Source organism: Oryctolagus cuniculus, chromosome 6 (genome assembly GCF_964237555.1).
Source record: "Oryctolagus cuniculus chromosome 6, mOryCun1.1, whole genome shotgun sequence".
In the NCBI taxonomy this organism is placed as follows: Eukaryota; Metazoa; Chordata; class Mammalia; order Lagomorpha; family Leporidae; genus Oryctolagus; species Oryctolagus cuniculus.
This window is the reverse complement of record NC_091437.1, coordinates 158,347,097-158,368,046: the sequence shown is the minus strand read 5'-3', so window position 1 is coordinate 158,368,046 and position 20,950 is coordinate 158,347,097. Positions and strand designations below refer to the sequence as shown.

Sequence of the window (20,950 nt, the reverse complement as noted above, 5' to 3'; positions counted from 1 at the left end):
TTAATGTGTGCCTGGTCTTAGTCGGTCCATCTGTAAAACAGGACTAGTTAATCCCCAGCATGCAGAATTGGTATCTGGGCGACCTGAAAGGAGGTGCTTAGCATTCTGCTCACCATGAAACCAGTGCTTATTAGATGAAGGTGGTCAGCTGCTCCTGCTGTCACCATCAGGGTTATTTACCCCAGGGCACCCCAGGCCCTCACATGAAGGCAGGGGCAGAGGGAGAGGTGCATGGAATTGGAGAGGAAGGGATGGGTCAGGGCTGACGAGGTAGAGGGAGTGCCAACCCCTGTGTGCTTAGACATCAGAGCCCAGAGGTCTGCTTTGAAGGTGGTGGTGAACTTTCTCTGGTGATGTGCAGTGGTTCTCAGATGGGTGCATTGGGCAATGTCTGGGGACATTTATGCTTGCTACAAATGTGTGTGTGGGTGCTCCTGGCCCCGAGTCAGTGGAAGCCAGGGAGAGTGTTAACCATCCTACGATGCATAACACAACCCCCACCAGCGACACCTCTCCAGCTCAGTTGTCCATGCCGCTGAGACTGAGCAACACTGTGCTGGACCTGCCTCTGCTTTTGGGAGGAATTGCAGATCGGCCCTCGGATTGTAAAACACCTAGGTTCACATTGTGTTTTGCAGACCTGCTAAAACCCTCTGTGTATTTCTCCTGATAATTATCGTCAGCCTCTTTTACTTAACCAGAAGCCGGGATCTCTGGCCCATCGTTCAATTAAAGGGCTGTTACAGAAAGCCACCAGCTTTGATGTGTGGGGCATTAAAGAGCATTCCTAATTGTAAGATCTAAAAGAGTTCTGGAAATTTTAATCTCCACAGCTGGGTCCATCACAATTACTAATTAGGAACGTAGTATTTTAGTCCTTTTCAGAGCTGTGAGAAAGCTTAAATTTTTGCTTCCAAAGTATACTTAAATTAAACACTCTTTCAAATCCTAATAACAGGATCTTTCAGTGCTGCTCCACCCCTAGGCGCTTGCGCACTTATTCAGCAAGCAAGTAAAACTACCCCTTTGGGATTCAGACTTACCCCCCACCCTACCCCCCATGCCACCGAAGCAGAAGTCTGCAAAGCAGTCGCCTTCCCTAAAGCTCTGTTCCTCACTGGGGGATCCAGATGGGCTGCGGAGGAAGGCGCTGCCTCGTGTTGATCCAAGTGGGAGCTGAGGCCCATCTGGGGTCCCCGGGGAAGGCGCAGAACCTGTGGGGGCGGCCTCCAGAAATCCACCGTCAGCAGCTTCCCGGCGGGCACCGTGCCTGGGTGAAGTTGAGGGCCACAGAGCGTCTGGCACCTGAGGCGGCGCTTGGGCCACTGCGAGTTGGGGCTTCTGCTTGTGGCAGTTGGTGGGAACTGCTTCCGCGGCGACTTGGGCAAAACTCTGAGACCCCCTTCTTGCTGCCAGGGGCGGGGTCTATACTTTGCACTTAGAGAGCATCCTGTTTTCTTCCTCTGAGCAACTTGGTCCCTGTTGTTGTATGTATTTATTTATTTATTCCCTCATTTGTCAGGCAGACAGAGATAGACGTGGAGACAGGCATAGAGACAGAGATCCAGCTCTCACGCACTGACGCACTCCCCACCTGCTCTCAGTGGCTGAGGGGCGCTGGGCTGAGGCCAAGGCTGAGAACCAGAGATGCAATCCAGGTCTCCCACTGGAGTGGCAGGAACCCAATTACTTGAGCTATCCCCGCTGCCTCTCAGAGTCTGCCTCTAGCAGGAAGCTGGAGTCAGGAGCCCGGGCCAGGACTGGAGCCAGCACTCTGATACGGGATGCGGGTGTCTTAACCACGAGGCCAAGCACCTTCCCCCTTCTGGCTGTTCTCGAGGAGTTGATTTAGGAAGTCCTTCCTGCATAAAGCTTAGCTTTTTCCTGTCAGATGTCTCTCCCAGCATTTGGAGGGCTGTACAAGGAAACGCTCGAAGGTTTGCATCAGGGGCCAGCATTGTGGCCTAGTGGGTAAAGCCACTGCACGCAATTCCTGCATCCCATATGGGCGCTGGTTCAAGTCCCAGCGGCTTCACTTCCAGTCCAGCTCCCGGCTAATGTGCCTGGGAAAGCAGTGGAGGACGCCCCAAGTGCTTGGGCCCCTGCAGCCATGTGGGAGACCCAAAAGAAGCTCCAGGATCCTGGCTTCAGCCTGGCACAGTCCTGGCCATTGAGGCCATTTGGGGAGTGAACCAACAGATGCAAGATCTCTCTCTCTTTCTGATTCTGGCTTCCAAATAAATAAATAAATAAATAAGTTTGTGGAAAAATGGAATAAAAAGGGAAGTTCGTTTTGGTGCAGGTTTTTTTTTTTTTTTTTTAAATCCAGGAATAGTTTTTTCTTTTTAAAGATTTTATTTACTTATTTGAAAGTCAGTGTTACACAGAGAGAGAGAGAGAGAGAGAGAGTTCTTCCATCTGATGGTTCACTCCCCAGTTGGCTGCAATGGCTGGAGCTGTGCCAATCTGAAGCCAGGAGCTAGGAGCTTCTTGGTCTCCCATGAGGTGCAGTGGCCCAAGGACTTGGGCCATCTTCCACTGCTTTCCCAGGCCATAGCAGAGAGCTGGATCAGAAGAGGAGCAGCCAGGACTAGAACCAGCGCCTATATGGGATGCCGGTGGTTCAGGCCAGGGCGTTAATCCACTGCGCTACAGCGCCAGCCCCTGGAATAGTTTTTTCATAATAAGCATTTTTCCATGAACTTTCTGAAGTCCTGATATGCATAACAATGAGAGGGTAGGGGAATTCTATTTTGAACAGGTATTCTATTGTGGGCTGCAGTATTAACAGTGGTAATCTTAAGTGTTTTTCTTCAGGATGCAGATGAGACTCTGGCTATCATAATTCCTGGCACACAGAAACCTCCAAATTTTATAACTGTCATGATGTTGCCAGAGAGCCTTTTGTAAACATTCGTGATGCTTAGGGTAATTGCCGTGAGACACTTGTACTTTATTTTAAACTTCTTATTTTAAAAAGAGTGAGTAAACTGGCTCTCTGAGAGGAAAGCTACTGCTCTCAAGTCAATTTGTAAGCGTATGATGCTTCGTAAATTTCATGTGGACGATTTGTGGTCAAAATGGTGGTGATCTTGGGGTCTGCTCTTCATTATAATAACTGAGAAATGGCGGAGGAACCATTGCTTTTAAGTGAGGCTACTTCAAATGCACACTCCTTAGCAGAGTTTTCTGCTAAGAACTGTTACGATACGTAATGATGGAGCATCCAGATGTGGAGTCAAATTTCCCGGCTGTATAACTCAACCTTGGCCAATGGATTCGTTCTCTGTACCTTGGCGTTCTCATTTGTAAAACAAACACAACTTACCCCTATGGGGTTTTTATACAGATTAAGTAAGATAATATATGCAAAATGTTCAAAATGCTCTGTGGCATATAGTTAGCTATCAGCCATTTTGTTACATGTTATTAGCTGTTCTAAAATGATGCCTTGATTTGTTCATACTCAGTGTTTTGCCTGTGTGGGATTTCATGCTTATTAAAACTAATAATCCTATTTTGGGTTGGCTTCAGTTTCAAGTAAAAGAAACTCCACTTCATGTGGCTTAATAGGGAGGAATTCTATCGTCTTACCCATCTGTAAGAGTGGAAGTTGGGCATACGCCAGGGTTGGTTGATTACTTCTCTCTATCATTCTACCAGGCGTAATGTGGGCTTTGTCCTACAGCTAGTTCCCTTGTGATTGGTGTGAGTACCTGGAGGGAGAGTAATTCCTTTCTTATTAACATCCAGTAGGAGAAAGGAAATTCCCAAGCATGAATATAGAGCCTGCTCTTTTAGCTGACTGAGAGTACTTGGTGTGCGTACCTTGTCCTGGACCATATGCGTGAGCTGTCACCAGCAAGAGATACTGAATTGCTATGCATTGGCCAAGCTTGGTTACGCCTAAGCCATTGGATTGGGGATGGATAAAGACCATGGTCAAACCTGGATTCCATCTGAAGGACAAAGGAGGAATTGGGTGTTGCATAGGCAATGGCAGTGTCTGACATACAGGTGCAACAGGGTTTTGATAACCAGAACAACACCCCTTAAATTTTCTTTATCATTTCCACCATGGATGAGGTGGAAATTTATTTTATCTTGAAGGTGAATTAATTACATTATTTGTATATTTCAGAAAATGTTAGCAAGCTCAAGAAACTTGAATATTTGAATTTGGCTTTAAACAATATTGAAAAAATTGAAAATTTGGAAGGTAAGAATTTTATTTTCTCTAGTTATGAATGAAAATTGAAATTTAAAATTAGATTTAAGTAGCACTTCATAAACAAGATGCACACTTTAAAATTAATATTTTACATAAACCTTAAATTTACTAATTCTTATAAAAATTAAGACAATACATTTACAAATGAAAGTCCAGTCTTCACCTCTTGACCTAGTTCCCTTCCCAGAACTGGCCAGGGTTAACACCTAGATGTATAGGAGGTGGTTTGGTTTTATTTTGCTTTCTGTAGATGGAATTATACTATAATACTATTTGGTAAATTAATTTATTCCCTGAAATCACCTTGCTCTTTTTGATATTCAGGAAAGGGGGCGGGGTGCTGTATAACAAAACGATTGCAGAGTGATTTATCTAGCCATTTGTCTGCAGAGGAACATTTGGGTGGATTCTAGCATTTTGCTATAATAAGCATGGTTGTGTAAGCATATTTCACATTTCACTTTGTGTACATGTGCAGTTTTTTTTTTTGCAAGGTTTTTAATTAGAAGTAGAATTCCTGTTTTTAAAATTGCATGTTTTGAAATGTACTGCCAAATCCTTCTCCAAAAAGATTGTATCAGTTTATACTTGCCCTAGTCCATGTGAGTACTCACTGATAGACAATTTCACAAATACTTTGAAATATATTTTTAATATAGGAAGACATTGTTATCTAATAATTATTTTAATATACAGATCTCTTGTTACTGAGCTTCCATATAAACTTTCAGATGTGACATGAATATTTATATTTATTCTTATGTGAATTAGAAGATATTTCATAGCGCTTAGCCACCTTTATATTGATTTGTCTTTATTTTTAATGTGCTTATAAATTCCAAATATTAATCCTTTATCTTATATGTTAGAAATATTTTCTCTTGATCTACTGCTTTCATTTTATTTCAGTTGTGATACTGGAACCATGCAGAAGTCTTACATTTTAATATACCCAGTTATCAATCTTTTTTTATGTGGTTTCTGAAGTCAATATATTCTTATTAAGTTTTAGTTTTAATGATTTTATTTTTATATTAATCTCTCTGATCCATATCAAATATTTCATGTAAAAAGAATCAAAATACTTTTCTCTTTTTAAAAATGTCTCTTAATTAAAATATTTGGAATATTTAGTTTTTAAAATTGGAATATGATTCACAAACTAAAGTTCACTATTTAAAGATAGAGTATATTGATTTTTAGTATATTCACAGGTTGTACATCATCCATCATCACTATCCAATTCAGATATTTTTAGTTCCCCATATCTGGTAACATTCACTGTATCTAGTAACATTCAGTTTCATTGCTCTTTGCCCTAGCAATCTTGAATCTGTTTTCTGTCTCCATAGCATTTTTCATTTTGAATATTTATTAGATATTGAAATCACATAATATATGTGGTATTTTCTGACTTATTTAGTGTAATTCTGTCAAGGTTCCTTCACACTGTAGCATGTATCAATATTTCTTTATATGGCTGAACAATATTCCATTGTATGCATACACCAACGTTTTGCTTACCCTTTCATTAGTTGATGGACATTTCAATTGCTTCCATTTTTTTTGGCTATTAAGAATAAGATGGCTATGAAAATTCATGTGCTTTTTTTGTGGACATATATCTTCAATTAATTTGGAATATACTCATACTTAAGAATGGAATTGCTAGGTCATATGATAACTCTGCGTTTAACTTCTTGAAAAGATATCAAAAACAAACAAGAAAGTTTGCTAAACCTGTTTTCCAAAGTACTTGCACTTATTTTGCATCACACCAGCAATTTATAAGGGCTCCAACTTCTCCATGCCTTGCTCATTCTTGTTATTATCTGTTTGTTTATTTGTTTTTATTGTAGCCATCCCAAAGGATGTGAAGTGGTATCTCATTGTGGTCATGATTTGCATTTATTTAATGACTAAAGATGTTGAATTTTTTTGTGTGCTTTCTAGGTATACCTTTTCTGTAGAAATATGTTTATTCAAAACTTGGGCCCATTTTAAAATTAGGTTAGTTTCTTTTTGCTTTTTTATGTTGAATAGTAAGAGTTCTTTATATGCTCTAGATAATAAATCCTAATTATATGATTTGCAAGTATAGTCATTCATTTTGTGGGTTTTCCTTTTGACTTATTTTATGGTATATTTTGAACCACAATCATTCTTGGAATAAACTAGGAGTGTTTCTATTTTTTTTTTTGAGAATTTTTAAGAGATGGGAATTAATTCTTCCATAAACACTTGATTGAATGCATCATGAAACCATTTGGTCCTGGACTTTTCTTTATGGAAAAGTTTTTTGACTTTATACACTTATGATTAACTCTATGTTAAGTAAAGACTTCAACAAATAGTAGGAAGAAGAGAAGGAAAAAAAAAAAAAACTGTTCCTGACAGTCAAGACAAGGGCTGTTCAAGTCATTCCTTCTCAAAATGTCAATTTTACTTCTACAGATGACCTTTTAGATGCTCTATTAGAAATTGCAGATTAGGGAGAACATATAGTATTGCCCCTTTGGGACTTACTTCATTAAGTATGGCGTCGTCCAGATTCATCCATTTTGCTGCAAATGACCAGATTTCATTTTTTTTTTACTGCTGTGTAGTATCCCATAGAGTACATATCCAATAATTTCTTTATCCAGTCTTCTGTTGATGGGCATTTAGGTTTATTCCATGTCTTAGCTATTGTGAATGAGCTGCAATAAACATGGAGGTGCAGACAGCTCTTTTATTTGCTGATTTCAATTCCCTTGGGTAAATCCCCAGGAGTGGGATGGCTGGGCTATATGGTAGATCTATATTCAAATTTCTGAGGTATCTCCAAACTGTCTTCCATAGTGGTTTTACCAGTTTACATTCCCACCAATAGTAGATTAGGGTACCTTTGTCTCCACATCCTCACCAGTATTTTTTGTTTGTTGATTTCTATATGAAAGCCATTCTAACTGGGGTGAGGTGAAACCTCATTGTGGTTTTAATTTGCATTTCCCTGATTACTAGTGATCCTGAACATTTTTTTCATGTGTCTGTTGGCCATTGGATTTCCTCTCTTGAAAAATGCCTGTTTAAGTCCTTTGCCCATTTCTTAACTAGGTTGTTTGTTTTGTTGTTGTGGAGTTTCTTGATCTCTTTCTATGCTATGATTATTAATCCTTTATCAGTTGCATGGTTTGCAGATAATTTCTCCCATTCTGTCGGTTGCCTCTTCACTTTCCTGAGTGTTCTTTTCCAGCACAGAAGCTTCTCATTTTGATGTAATCCCATTTGTTAATTTTGGCTTTGATTGCCTGTGCCTCTTGGGTATTTTCCAAGAATTCTTTGCCTGTACCAATGTCTTTCAGGGTTTCCCTAATGTTATCTAATAATTTGAAGGTATCAGGTCATAGATTTAGATCTTTAATCCATTTTGAATGGCTTTTGTGTAAGGTGTAAGGTAGGGGTCCTTCTTCATACTTCTGCATGTGGAAATCCAGTTTTCCCAGCAGCATTTGTTGAAGATACTGTCCTTGCTTCAAGGAAGGTTTTAGCTCCTTGGTCATATATAAGTTGGATGTAGATGTTTGGATTGATTTTTGGCATTTCTATTCTGTACCATTGGTCTGTCCTTCTGTTTTTGTACCAGTACCAGGCTGTTTTGCTTATAACTGCCTTGTAGTATGTCTTGAAATCTGGTATTGTGATGCCTCCAGCTTTGTTTTTGTTATATAAGATTGCTTTAGCTATTCGAAGTCTCCGGTATTCACATATCTTTATGGAAATTTTTAAATCACTAATTTAATCTCTTTACTTGTTTTAAGACTATTTGGATTTTTTGTTTTTTTAGTCAGCTTTGGTAATTTATGTATCTCAAGAAAGTCATCTGTTTCACCTAGGTAATCTCATTTGTTGGTATGCGTTTGTTCTTAATATTTCTTTATAGTCCTTCTCATTTTTATAATGTCAGTAGTGATGGCTCTTTTTTTCCAAGATGGTGGAGTAGCACTGGGGCGGTCTGATCTAGGCTGGGCTAAATTAGTAGGAAAGAAGTGGAGAAAGTGCACTCTCAGGGTACAGCTGCAGCAAACTGCAGTGGGAGGTCCTGTGAAAGCTGGGGACACGCTCTGACCTCTGTAGAAGGTGCAGATGTGCAGCAAAGAGCACAAACACAACAAAGGGCTCAGCTGCTTGGATCTAGAAAAAGCACCATGAGGTCAGCCTGCAAGGGCTGGCACCACTGTTGATACAGCTGGAAGGAGAGTCTAGTGGACTGTCTTGTCTTCGAGCCCAGCCCAGAACCCTGACAGGACCCAGAACCCTCACCCAGAGGGGAGAAAAAGTGGCGTGTCTGTCTCTCCCTGTCTCACACCCCCATCCCCTCCCACACACCCACCCAGTGACCTGAGGCCAGCTTTGGGAGGGCTGGCACTATTTTAGGACATAAGCAGGTAGCAGCTGCTCCATCTTTCATGTGTGCACCCAGCAACTAGCGGGAACAGTCTCCACACAGATGGCAGAGGCAACCAAGGCAGTTTGAGTGCAGTTGGTGGGGATGCTCTCCACCTTGTCAGCTGCATCTACTGGGCAACAGGTGGGGAGGGGGAGCCATCAAAACGGAAAGGAAGTGCCACCTGTGGGGACTCTTGCATGCGCCCAGCACAATTGTGAAACAAATGGGGCTGTGGCCTGGCCAGGGGGTATTTTGCATGCATGTGTCCAGGGATTTTAACAGAGGGAAAGACCCACATTCCCCACTGACTTTGGATCAGGCTTGATCCATTAGGGCAGAACACACATGGGCAGCAGCTCTGGGAATCCCTCAGTCTCTCTGGATGGGACAGTCTTGCAGGGTGGAGTGGGCCCTCTTGCACTCCTTGACCATTGGAGACTTGGGCACTGAGACTGTGAAAACACTGTGACTGTGTGAGAGGGGGCAGGTTGTAGCTGTATTTCTGGGCAGTCACTGGGTGCACACTCTCGGAGCTCCTTGGTTACCTAGAGCAGCTCATTGCAGAGGGAGCCCTGCTCACAGTTAGAACTGCACAGATCAGTTGTGCAGTTCGTACAGTTGTGCAGATTAGTATTGAATACACTGGGGGTTAACACCTGGTTATTGCTCAGCTTGGAGGAGAGGAGGTGAGGGGGTATCACACCAGCAGAGGTGACCATTCCCCTCCCTTCTGTTAATCAGAGGACAGCTACCAGGCCCAACTTGGACACCTCTTGGTACTCACTGAAGGTGCAGATACTGCACTAAACCACAGAGGTGTAGCTCAAACATAAAAGCCATTAGAGGAAAAAACACAATTAACTCCACAAATGTCTAAAAATAAATGCAGAAATTCAAGAAACAAGAATAAGAAGATGCCATGACCACCCCCAAAAGAACACAACATTTCAATATCAGAATGTGAACATGAAGAGATTGAGGAAATGCCAGAAATGGAATTCAAAAAGTTAATCATGTTTACTCAAACCAACCAGAAGCAAATCTACAGGCTAAATAAAACCACCCATGATATGAATGAAAATTTTTCCCATGAAATTGAGATTTTAAAGAGAAAAGGAAATATTAGAAATGAAAAATTCAATATATCAAATGAAAATGTTGTGAAAAGCCTTAACAAAAGACTTGGCGTGGCAGAAGAAAGTATATTTGAGCTAGAAGACAAATTTATGGAAATTATTCAGTCAGACCAAAAAAAAAAAAAAAGAAATTAGAAAATTAGAAAACTTAAAACAGTGTTGGAGATATATGGGATACTATCAAAAGATACAACACATGGTCTTAGGAATTCCTAAAGGCATGGAAAGAGAATGTACTATAAGGCCTTTTTAGTGATATATTTATGGAAACCTACCCTAATTCGGAAAAAGAAAGGGACATCCTAGTACAGGAAGCACATAGAACTCCTAACAGACATAACCAGAAAAGATCTTCACCATGGCACATTCTAGTCAAACTTTCCATAGTAAAACATAAAAGATTCTAAAATGTGCATGAAAGAAATGCCAGATTACTTACAGAGGATCTCCAGTTGGACTCACAGCTGACTTTTCATCAAAGACCCTGCAGGCTAGGAGAGAATGATGAGACATAGTCCTGGTATTAAGAGAAAAAGAAAATTGTCAACCCAGAACACTGTATCCTGGAGAGCTCTCATTTATGAATGAGGATGAAATGAAGAGCTTCCATAGCAAACATAAATTGAAAGAATTTGTCACCACTTGTCCAGCCTTATGAAAGATGCTTAAGGTTGTGCTACACACAGAAACACAGAAAGATAGTCACCATCATGACAATGTGAAGGCAGAAAATCCCCCAGTAAAAGTACCAAAGAAAACCAAAGTAAACAATAGGAATATTTATGGAAAAATGGCAGGGCCAAATTGTTACTTATAAATAGTAATCCTGAACATAAATGGCCTCAACTCTTCAGTTAAAAGATACAGACTGGTTGAATGGATTGAAAAACAAGACTATCAATTTGCTACCCACAAAATACACATCTCATTAAAAAGATACATGTGGACTGAAAGTGAAAGGATAGAAAAAGGTAGTCCATGCTAACAGAAAGCAAAAAAGGGCAGGTGTAGCTATCCTAATAACAGACAAAATAGGCTTTAACACAAAAACTATTTTAAAAGAGACAGAGAAGGGACTATGCAGTGATTCAGGGATGAATTCAACAGGAAGATGTGACTGTAATAAACATATACATACCCTATTACAGGGCACTTGGCTTTTTAAAAGAAATGTTAATAGATCTAAAGGGAGACATAGACTGCAATACAGTAGTAATGGGGGACATTAACACCCCACTTTTGCACTGTGGTGTAGTAAGTAAAGCCACTGTCTGCAGTGCCTGGATCCCATATGGGAGCTGTTCTGAGTCCTGGTTGCCCCACTTCTGATCCAGCTCTCTGCTATGACCTAGGAAAGCTAAGACCTAGGAGAAACCTTAGGAAGAAGCTCCTGGCTCCTGGCTTTGAATTGGCCTTGCTCCAGCCATTGTGGCCATTTGGTGAGTGAACCAGCAGATGGAAGATCTCTCTCTGCCTCTGCCTCTGCTACTCTGTAACTCTGCCTTTCAAATAAATAAATAATTCTTTTTTTTTTTTAAATAATGACTCTCATACAGAAATCAACAAACCACAAATCCTGGTGAGGATGTGGGGAAAAGGGTACCCTAAATCCACTGTTGGTGAGAATGTAAACTGGTGCACCCACTGTGGTATACAATATGAAGATACCTTAGAAAGCTGAATGTAGACCTACTGTATGACCAGCCATCTACTTCTGGGAATTTACCCAAAGGAAATAAAATCAGCATATGAAAGAGTTATCGGCACTCCCATGTTGATTGCAGCTCAATTTACAATACTTAAGATATGGAATCACCCCAGATGTCCATCAGATGAAGACTGGATAAAGAAATGATGGTATATATACACAATGCAATACTACACAGTGGTAAAAAAAATGAAACCCTGTCATTTACAACAAAATGGATGCAACTGGAAACCATTATACTTAGTGAAATAAACCAGTTCCAAAAAGACAAATACCATATATTCTCTCTTATCTGTGGAAACTAATAGAGTACCTAAAAGATAATCTATAGGAGTGAAACTGATACTTTATGATGTGATATTTTTGAACAGCCCTTGTCTTTGCCTGTTAAGGAACAATGTTTTTTGCTGGTTTGTTTGTTATACTTTTTTCTTCATACTATTTGTTGAATTCTCTATTTAGTGTAGGGCTAATCTTGTGAGTATAAAGTTAATTGAAAATAGATCTTTGTAAAACATAAGAATGGGAATGGGAGAGAAAGGAGGAAGAAGGGTGGGGTATGGGCAGGAGAGAGGTAGGATGGGAAGAATCACCATGTTCCCCAATTTGTATATATGAAATGCATGAAGTTGGTATTCCTTATATAAAATTTTAAAAATTTATAAGACAGTAAAATAAATTAGTGATGTCTTCTCTTTCATTCCTGTTTAGTAAATTTGAGTCTTGTCTTGGTTAATGTAGCTAAGTTTGCTAATTTTGCTGATCATTTCAAAGAACCAAGTTTTCATTTTGTTTTTTTTTTCTATTCTAGTTTTTATTAAATCTTTCTTTCTCTTTGCTTTGTGTTGTTTGCTCTGTTTTTTACCATAACGTGAAAAGTTGGGTTACTTATTTGAGATTTTGTGTGTGTGTAGATATGCACAGGTATGAACTGCCTATGAATACTACTTTCCTTACATCTATTAAGACTTGGAATGTTGTGTTTTTGACTTAATTTGTCTCAAAGAATTTTCTAATTTATCTTGTGATTTCATCTTTGGTCCATTTCTTATATGGGAGTGTCGTTTAATTTCCACATATTTGTGAATTAAATTTTTTTTCTTACTGATTTCCAGTTTCATTCCTTTGGGTTTACAGAACGTTCTTTCTGTGATATCAACAATAGCAAGTTTATTGAGACTTTCTTTATGGCCTAATATTTGGTCTGTTGTAGAGGGTGTTCCATGCACAATTGAGAAGAATGTGTTTTCTCCTATTCTTGGGTAGAATGCTTTAAAGTTGTCTATTAAATATAGATTTATTTTAGTGTTGTTCTCTTCTGTTTCATTGCTGATGTTCCGCCTAGTTGTTCTGTCTATTGTTGAGAACAGGGTATTGAAATCTCTATTGATGTTGTATTGTCCAATTCTCCCTTTGCTGCTGTGTTTGAGGACTCTGCTGTTAGATGCTTATCTTTTAAAATTGTTTTAACTGCTTGATGAACTGATCTCCTTATCATTACAAAGCATCCTTTGTTATCTTTAGTAAAGTATATTTTGTCTGATACTAGTATAGCCACATCAGTCCTTTATGTTCTTGTTGCTTACTATTTGCTTAGTGAAACCTTTTCCATTTTTTTAACTTTCTGTTTGTGTCTTTGAATCAAAATTATGTCCCTTTTAAGCAACATGTAGATGAGTCATGTTTTTATTTTTTTGTCTATTTGGTCATTCTCTGATTTTTAATTGGAGAGTTTATTACATTTACATTTAATGTGATGAGTGACAAGGAAGAAATTATGTCTGCTATTTTTGCCCATATATTTTGTCCCTGTGTTTCTGTAGTACTATTTTTATTTTTGTATCACATTTTCTTTTGTAGCACTTTAATACCTTTTGTTTCTGTCAGTATATAATATTGTTGTTTTTTAAAAGGTCGCCATGAAAATTACAATCAATAAGTTAACTTATAAAAATTAGTTCAAATTAATTCAGATTTTATCTCAGTAATATGTAAAACTTTGCCCCTATATTGTTTTGTTCTCTTCTCCCACTTATACTCTTATTTTCACAAATTGTGTATTTATACATTATGTGCCCATCAACATAGATTTATAATTATTTCTTCCTGAAGTCATCATTTAAATAAGTTAGCAGAAAAACTAGGTACAAACAAAAATATATTTCTGTTGCATTTATATTAGCTTTGCTGATGGTTTTTATTTTTTCATAGAAATTTGAGTTACTCTCCAGTGTCTTTTTTTTTTTACAAATTATTTATTTATTTGTAAGTCAGAGTTACACAGAGAAAGAAGGAGAGGCAGGGAGAGAGAGAGAGAGAGTAAGAGAGAGAGAGAGAGGTCTTCCATGTGATGGTTCACTCCCCAGATGGCCACAACAGCTGGAGCTGTGTTGATCTGAAGCCAGGAGCCAGGAGCTTCTTCCGGGTCTCCCTCATGGGTGCAGGGGCCCAAGGACTTGGGCCATCTTCCACTGCTTTCTCAGGCCATAGCAAAGAGCTTGATCAGAAGTGGAGCAGCCGAGACTCGAATCAGTGCTCATGTGGGATGCCAGCACTGCAGGCAGTGGCTTTACCCACTACGCCACAGCACCAGCCCCTATCCAGCGTCTTTCATTTCAGTCTGAAGGATGCCCTTTTATATTTCTTGTAGGTACATATGCTAGTGACATGTTTTCAATTGTTGTTTACCTAGAAATGTCTTAGTTCCTCTTTTAAGTTTTCAAGAATAATTTTCCTAGATATAGAAATCTTGATTGTCAATTTTTCTTTCCCACACTTCCGTCCTTTCTCCTTTCATTACTTCCCTTCCCTCTTTTCTCCCTTCTTTCAATCTGTCTGTCTATCTATCTATCTATCTCTCTATCATCTATTCCAATAGCTTCCTCATTTAGTTTTCTTTGATCTCCCCTATAGATTGTTTTAATTGAATTCTAACTGATGTTTTGTACTTTTTAAACTGTATTCTGTTTTTCTTTATTTTTTTTTCTTTCCCAAAGAAAACTTTTACTTAAGGAGTACAAATTTCATAAGTACAACTTTAGGAATATAGTGATTATTCCCACAATACCTTCCCTCCCATTCCTACTCCCACCTCTCCTCCTCCTCCCTATCCCATTCCCAGTCCCATTCTCCATTAAGATTCATTTTCAATTAACTTTATACACAGAAGACCAACTCTATACTAAGTAGAGATTTCAACAACTTGCACATACACACACACACAAACTATTTGAGAACAAGTTTTAGAGCTAATTTTCATAATACAACACATTAAGGACAGAGGTCCTTCATGAAAAGTAAATGCACAGTGACTCCTGTTGTTAGTTTAACAATTAGCACTCTTATGTATGACATCAGTGATCACCCAAGGCTCTTGACACAAGCTGCCAAAGCTATGGAAGCCTTTTAAATCCACAGTCTTGTTAGTATTTAGACAAGGCCATAGCAAAGTGGAAGTTCTCGCCTCCAGAGAAAAGTACCTCCTTCTTTGATGACCATTTCTTTTTCTTTTTCTTTTTCTTTCTTTTTTTTTTTTTTTTTTTTTGACAGGCCAGTGTGCTGCGGCCAGTGCACTGCGCTGATCTGAAGGCAGGAGCCAGGTGTTTCTCCTTGTCTCCCATGGGGTGCAGGGCCCAAGGACCTGGGCCATCTTCCACTGCACTCCCAGGCCACAGCAGAGAGCTGGCCTGGAAGAAGGGCAACTGGGACAGAATCCGGCGCCCTGACCGGGACTAGAACCCGGGGTGCCGGTGCCGCAGGCAGAGGATTAGCCTATTGAGCCACGGCGCTGGCCAGATGACCATTTCTTTTCACTGGGGTCTCACTCACAGAGGTCCTTCATGTAGAACATTTTGTGCCACAGTATCTTGGCTTTCCATGCCCGAAATGTTTTCATGGGCTTTTCAGCCAGACCAGAATGCCTGAGGTCAGAGTGCTATTTAAAGCAATTGTCATTCTATTATTCTGCTGTGTGGACTGCTTCCCATGTTGGAATATTTTCTCCTTTTAATTCTGCCTATTATTATTGCCAGACACTTGAACTTATTTATATGATCCCTTTAACACTTAATCTTACCTATATGATCACTTTAACACTTAATATGATCACTTTAACATTTAAGATGGCATTTTTACCACCCAGCTTAATGGAATTTGGGGTCCCATGCCAAGTTTTTAAACTGTACCCTTAGAAATAAGTCTTGGCCGGCGCCACGGCTCAGTAGGCTAATCCTCCGCCTCGCGGCACCGGCACACTGGGTTCTAGTCCCAGTCGGGGTGCCGGATTCTGTCCCGGTTGCCCCTCTTCCAGGCCAGCTCTCTGCTGTGGCCAGGGAGTGCAGTGGAGGATGGCCCAAATGCTTGGGCCCTACACCCCATGGGAGACCAGGATAAGTACCTGGCTCCTGCCATTGGATCAGCGCGGTGCGCCGTCGGCGGCAGCCATTGGAGGGTGAAAGAATGGCAAAGGAAGACCTTTCTCTCTGTCTCTCTCTCTCACTGTCCACTCTTCCTGTCAAAAAAAAAAGAAAGAAAGAAAGAAAGAAAGAAAGAAAGAAAGAAAGAAAGAAAGAAAGAAAGAAAGAAAGAAAAAGACTTGGACTATATCTAGCCATTCTCTCGTAGCCTGTAGGATTTCTGATGAGAAGTCTGCTGTGATTCCAATTGGAGATACTCTGAAAGTAATCTGGCATTTCTCCCATGCACATTAGATTCTTATCTTTATGTTTTACTGTGGTGAGGTTAATTACAATATCGTGGTGAAGATCTTTTCTGGTCATGTCTGTTAGGAGTTCTATGTGCTTCCTGTACTTGGCTGGCCCTTTCTTTCTCCAAATTGGGGAAATTTTCTGCTATTATTTCACTAAAAAGTATTAGAAGAATCCTTTCTCTCTTTTCATGCCTTCAGGAACTCCTAGAACCCATATGTTGGGTCATTTGATAGTGTCCTGTAGATTACTAACAATGTTTTTTAGTTTCCTAATTTCTTCATCTTGTGTTTGGTCTGAGTGTAAAATTTCCTGTGCTTTGTCTTCTAAGTTGGATATTCCTTGTTCTGCTTCTCTGATTCTGTTGTTAAAGCTTTCCACTGCATTTTTATTTGTTCTATTGAATCTTCATTTCCAAGTTTTCATTTTGATTTCTCCTAAAGATCTCAATTTCATGGAAGAAATTTTCCTTCATGTCATTTATGGATTTCATTAGTTCACACATTTGCTTCTGATTACTTCTAAGTAATCCTATGATCAATATTTTGAATTCCATTTCTGGTATTTCTTTAGTCTCATCATTTTCACAATCTAGTATTGAAGTGGTTTTTTTTTTTTTTTTTTTTGAGGGCATCATGTTGTGTTCCTTATTCTTGTTTCTTGAGTTGGTGCACTTGTGATTTGGCATTTGTGGATATGCTCTTTGTTGTGGATATATTCTTTTTTTTTTTTCCTGTGGCAGTTTTTATATTTGTACTGTGTAGGTTAGTGGAGTATCTCCTTTCAGTGAATACCTGGAAGTGTGTGCTGGGTGTGGCCAGGGAGCTTTGTTCAGTTCTCCTGGGGGAAGGGCATCTCTGAGGTGACATACTCAAGTTTGCCATGGTAAATTTCCTTTTTTTAAAAATCAGAATGGGGGTTTGTTCTTGTCTGTTGGCATAGACCCAACTGAGCTCCTTTCCTCAAAGGAGATCAGTGCCTGGGTGTAGCCCCAGTGGGTATGTTATTCATCCACTTTGCAATAAGGACCACACAAAGGATCTGTGCAGTACTCAGTGTAAGCTCAGATTCCCAGCAATGTCCCTCACCAGGTAGCCAGGGAGGCATGAGCGCATGAGCCTCTCACAGTGACTGCTCCATGTCCCAGTCACACCCGGAGTCCTCCCACGTGGCCTCCGTGTTTTCAAAGTCCCAGCACTCAAGCCTCCCACAGTAAGGAGCACCCAGCCCCAGTCTGTTTTCCTCTCCGGACTCGGGAGAGTCTGCGTGGCTGGTTGCTGGGCGCAGACACCAGCTGGTACAGCTGTTAATTATGTCCAAAATGGCGCCTGCTCTCTGTCAGCTGGTTACAGGACGCCATAGCAGAGTGACTGGGAGAGAGAAACATGCCCCCTTTGTTTTTGTCCTTTAGTTTGGCAGGTACACTATCCCCCACGGGGCTCTAAGCCAGGTTCCCTCGAGGCACTTCCTGCAGCTTTTTTGCAAGTGGCTTGGGCTGCTGCAGTCTGGCCTCATCCTCACTCTCCAGTGCTGGTACAGAGGCTTTCAACTGCTTGGGTCCTGAGTTGTGGGCATCCACACACTCCAAGAAAGTCCACTGTGTCCTTCTGTTTTGGATGGAGTTTCTTCTGTTGTTTTCTCCCTAACTCTTCCCTGAGACTGCACTCTTTCCACTTTTCTTAAACTATCTTCTCCTAGAATAGAGCAGTAAGCTCCCTGCCTGCTCTGCCATCTTAATCCAATCTACCTATATTCCTTATTTAGGATTCTTTGCCTATTGATATTACAGCCTGACATATTTCACCAGATTTAAATTTCAAAATAATTATTAAGATCCTTTCTTCTCATTCTATAATTCAGTTCATTTACAATGAACTCTTCATTGTGGCCATCATTTTCATTCTTCAGAACTCACTCCTGTCCTCTGATTGATGCTTTCTGTGCTATTTCTTAGTGTCTGAGATATCTTCTAAAATCTCTTGGGAGATAATTATTTGAACTTTTTGTTTTCAGTTCCTCAGTTCCCTGAATTAGCTCACTTCATCTGAGGTTTCCTGTTTTACATCAAAGCCTTCTATTATGTGTTATCTTTTCTCTAAATTTCTGGCAAAACTTAGTGCCTGAGTGCATTCACAAAGAATTGGGTGTGTTAGTGGCTGATATGGGCTTGTTCTGCAGTTGGGAGGTTTGGTTTTCCCATCCAGCCTCTCCCATGCCTGGCAGGGCTGCTGTGTGCTCCGTGAGTGGGAGGAACATGCCAGCGATAGGCTTTACTCTGGGGAACGGGGCCAGGGAGCACAGGCAGGCAAGCTTCTGTGCCCACCCTACTCCCGATCTGCCAACAGCTAAAATTACGAGGACTTTGCTTGGGTCATGGTGGATTTCAGCCCATTTGTCTACTAGTACAGAAATGGGTATTTCGATGACTATCAAGTTTATAGTCATCTATCAACAAGACATAAATATGCATCATACATTTTTAATTTTCATCTCCCAGCCCTAGAAAATTAACATATCAAAGCCTTGAAGCCCAGCCTCTATGCTGGATTCTAGAAGATTCTTTCCATTCTTGTCATTTTTCTGCATTAGAAATGGAATATTGCTCTCTCCCAGCTAACACTCTACAGCCCTATTACTGTGTTCTCTTGTCAACTAATTAAATTGCAAAATATATCCATGTTCTGTGGTAGTGACATTTCAGTCTAAAGCATCAGAGAGATAATAAGACCTTCCCTCTCAGTTGTGTTGCCTAGGGTTTGTTATTTTCAGTAAGGAAGTAACTGCTTTTGCAACGTTTTGTTCATCTACCACTAGAGGGAAGCATGGTCACTATTGTCTTTCTGAGCTTTGTAGCCTGAAGCTCACAGTCCACCCCCAGCTTTCTGTCTGGACTGGGTCTTTCCTTCAGTGCTGTGCCTTCTGCTGTAATATGGTGGATTGAGTGCAGGGTCCTTTAAGGATGTGCTTGTTGGGGGAAGTGTAGTGAGGGAGGGTGTATCTTATCTACCTGCAAGTATGTAATTTTTGTTTAATTATAAGGGTTTAAAATCATAGAGGAAGATGCATATACACACTCAGTCCACCTATCTGAGTAAATATTAGTATGATTTAAACATACATTGCTTTGACTTTTTTTCTTTTTCTTCCTAGATGATGGAAAAAAATAGTTCGATAACAGCTAATATATTCTTTTCTCTGTTGAGGATTCCAGAGGGTAGACTACTAATACATAGTCTTTTTTTTAAAGTTTTTATTTATTTATTTATTTATTTATTTATTTATTTTAATTAGACAAGTAGAATTACAGACAGTGAGAGAGAGAGACAGAGAGAAAGGTCTTCCTTCTGTTGGTTCACTCCTCAAATGGCCACTATGGCCAGCACTGCGCTGATCTGAAGCCAGGAGCCAGGTGCTTCTTCTTGGTCTCCCATGTGGGTGCAGGGCCCAAGCACTTGGGCCATCCTCCACTGCCTTTCCAGGCCACAGCAGAGAGCTGAAAAGGAAGAGGAGCAACCAGGACTAGAACTGGTGCCCATATGGGATGCTGACGCCGCAGGCGGAGGGTTAGTCAAGTGAGCCACAGCACTGGGCCCTTAAGCTTTTATTTAATGAATGCAAAATTCATAGGTATAACTTTAGGAATATAGTTGTTCTTCCCCCCATATGCCCTCCCACTGCCACTCCTGTCCCACTTCCTACTCCTTATCCCATCTCATTCTTCATTAAGATTCATGTTTAATTAACTTTATATACAGAATGCCAACTCTGTACTAAGTCAAGATTTCAACAATTTGCACCCCCCTCCACACACAAAGTATAAAGTACTGTTTGAGGACAAGTCTTGCAATTAATGCTCATAGTACAGCTCATTAAGGACAGAGGTCCTACATGGGGAGCAAGTGCACAGTGACTTTTGTTGTTAACAATTAACACCCTTATTTATGATGTCAGTGATCTCCCGAGGCTCTTGCCATGAGCTGCCAAGGCTGTGGAGGCATTTAGTCCACAGACTCTGTCAGTATTTAGACAGGGCCATAATCAAAGTGGAAGTTTAGTTTTCTCCTCCCTTCAAAGAAAAGTACATCCTTCTTTAATGGCCCCTTCTTTCCACTGGAGTCTCACTCACAGAGATCCTTCATGTAGGACTCTTTTTTTGCCACTCTGTCTTGGCCTTCCATGCCTTAAATGCTCTCATTGTCTTATCAGCCAGTCCAGAGTGCCATAAGGACTGATTCTGAGGTGAGAGTGCTGTTTAGGGCTTTTGACTTTCTAGAAGTCTACTGTGTAGACTGCTTCCTATGTTGGAACATGCTCACCTATTTTAATTCTATCTAGTGTTATTACCAGACACTTGGTCTTATTTATGTGATCCCTTTAACTCTTAATCCTATCTATGTGATCACTTTAACATGTCTGATGGCATTATTACCACCCAGATTAATGGGATTTGGAGTCCCATGGCAGGATATTAGCTTTACCCTTAGGGATAAGTCCTGGGAATGTGTGCATAACTGTACAGCTCCTCCCTCTCTTATTCCCACTCTTATTTATTTCTGGGATCTATTTTCAATTGAATTTATATACCTATGACTAATTGTATGTTAAGTAAAGAGTTCAACCAATGGTATTAGGTAGAAAAAAATAAAAATAATAAAATATAATAAAATAACAAACTGCTCCTCAATAGTCAAGACAAGGGCTGTTCAAGTCATTGCTTCTCAAAATGTCAATTTCACTTCT

General features: G+C 40.2%; 1 protein-coding gene across 10 annotated transcripts in view; it reads left to right on the top strand.

Annotated features, from left to right (window-relative positions):
* DNAAF11 (dynein axonemal assembly factor 11) overlaps positions 1-20,950 on the top strand; it is a 115,673-nt gene that overhangs the window by 10,549 nt on the left and 84,174 nt on the right. For 8 of the 10 annotated variants that reach the window (XR_011389344.1, XR_011389343.1, XM_051844036.2 and 5 more), the window contains one exon: positions 4,142-4,219. Coding sequence is in view for 5 of the 10 variants with exons in the window: in XM_051844036.2 (XP_051699996.1) it covers positions 4,142-4,219 (78 nt within the window). In the remaining 5 variants the exon portion in view is untranslated. Of the gene's footprint in view, positions 1-931; positions 1,488-4,141; positions 4,220-20,950 lie in introns of those variants that run through there. The other 2 variants (XM_051844040.1, XM_051844039.2) reach the window with 1 other exon arrangement.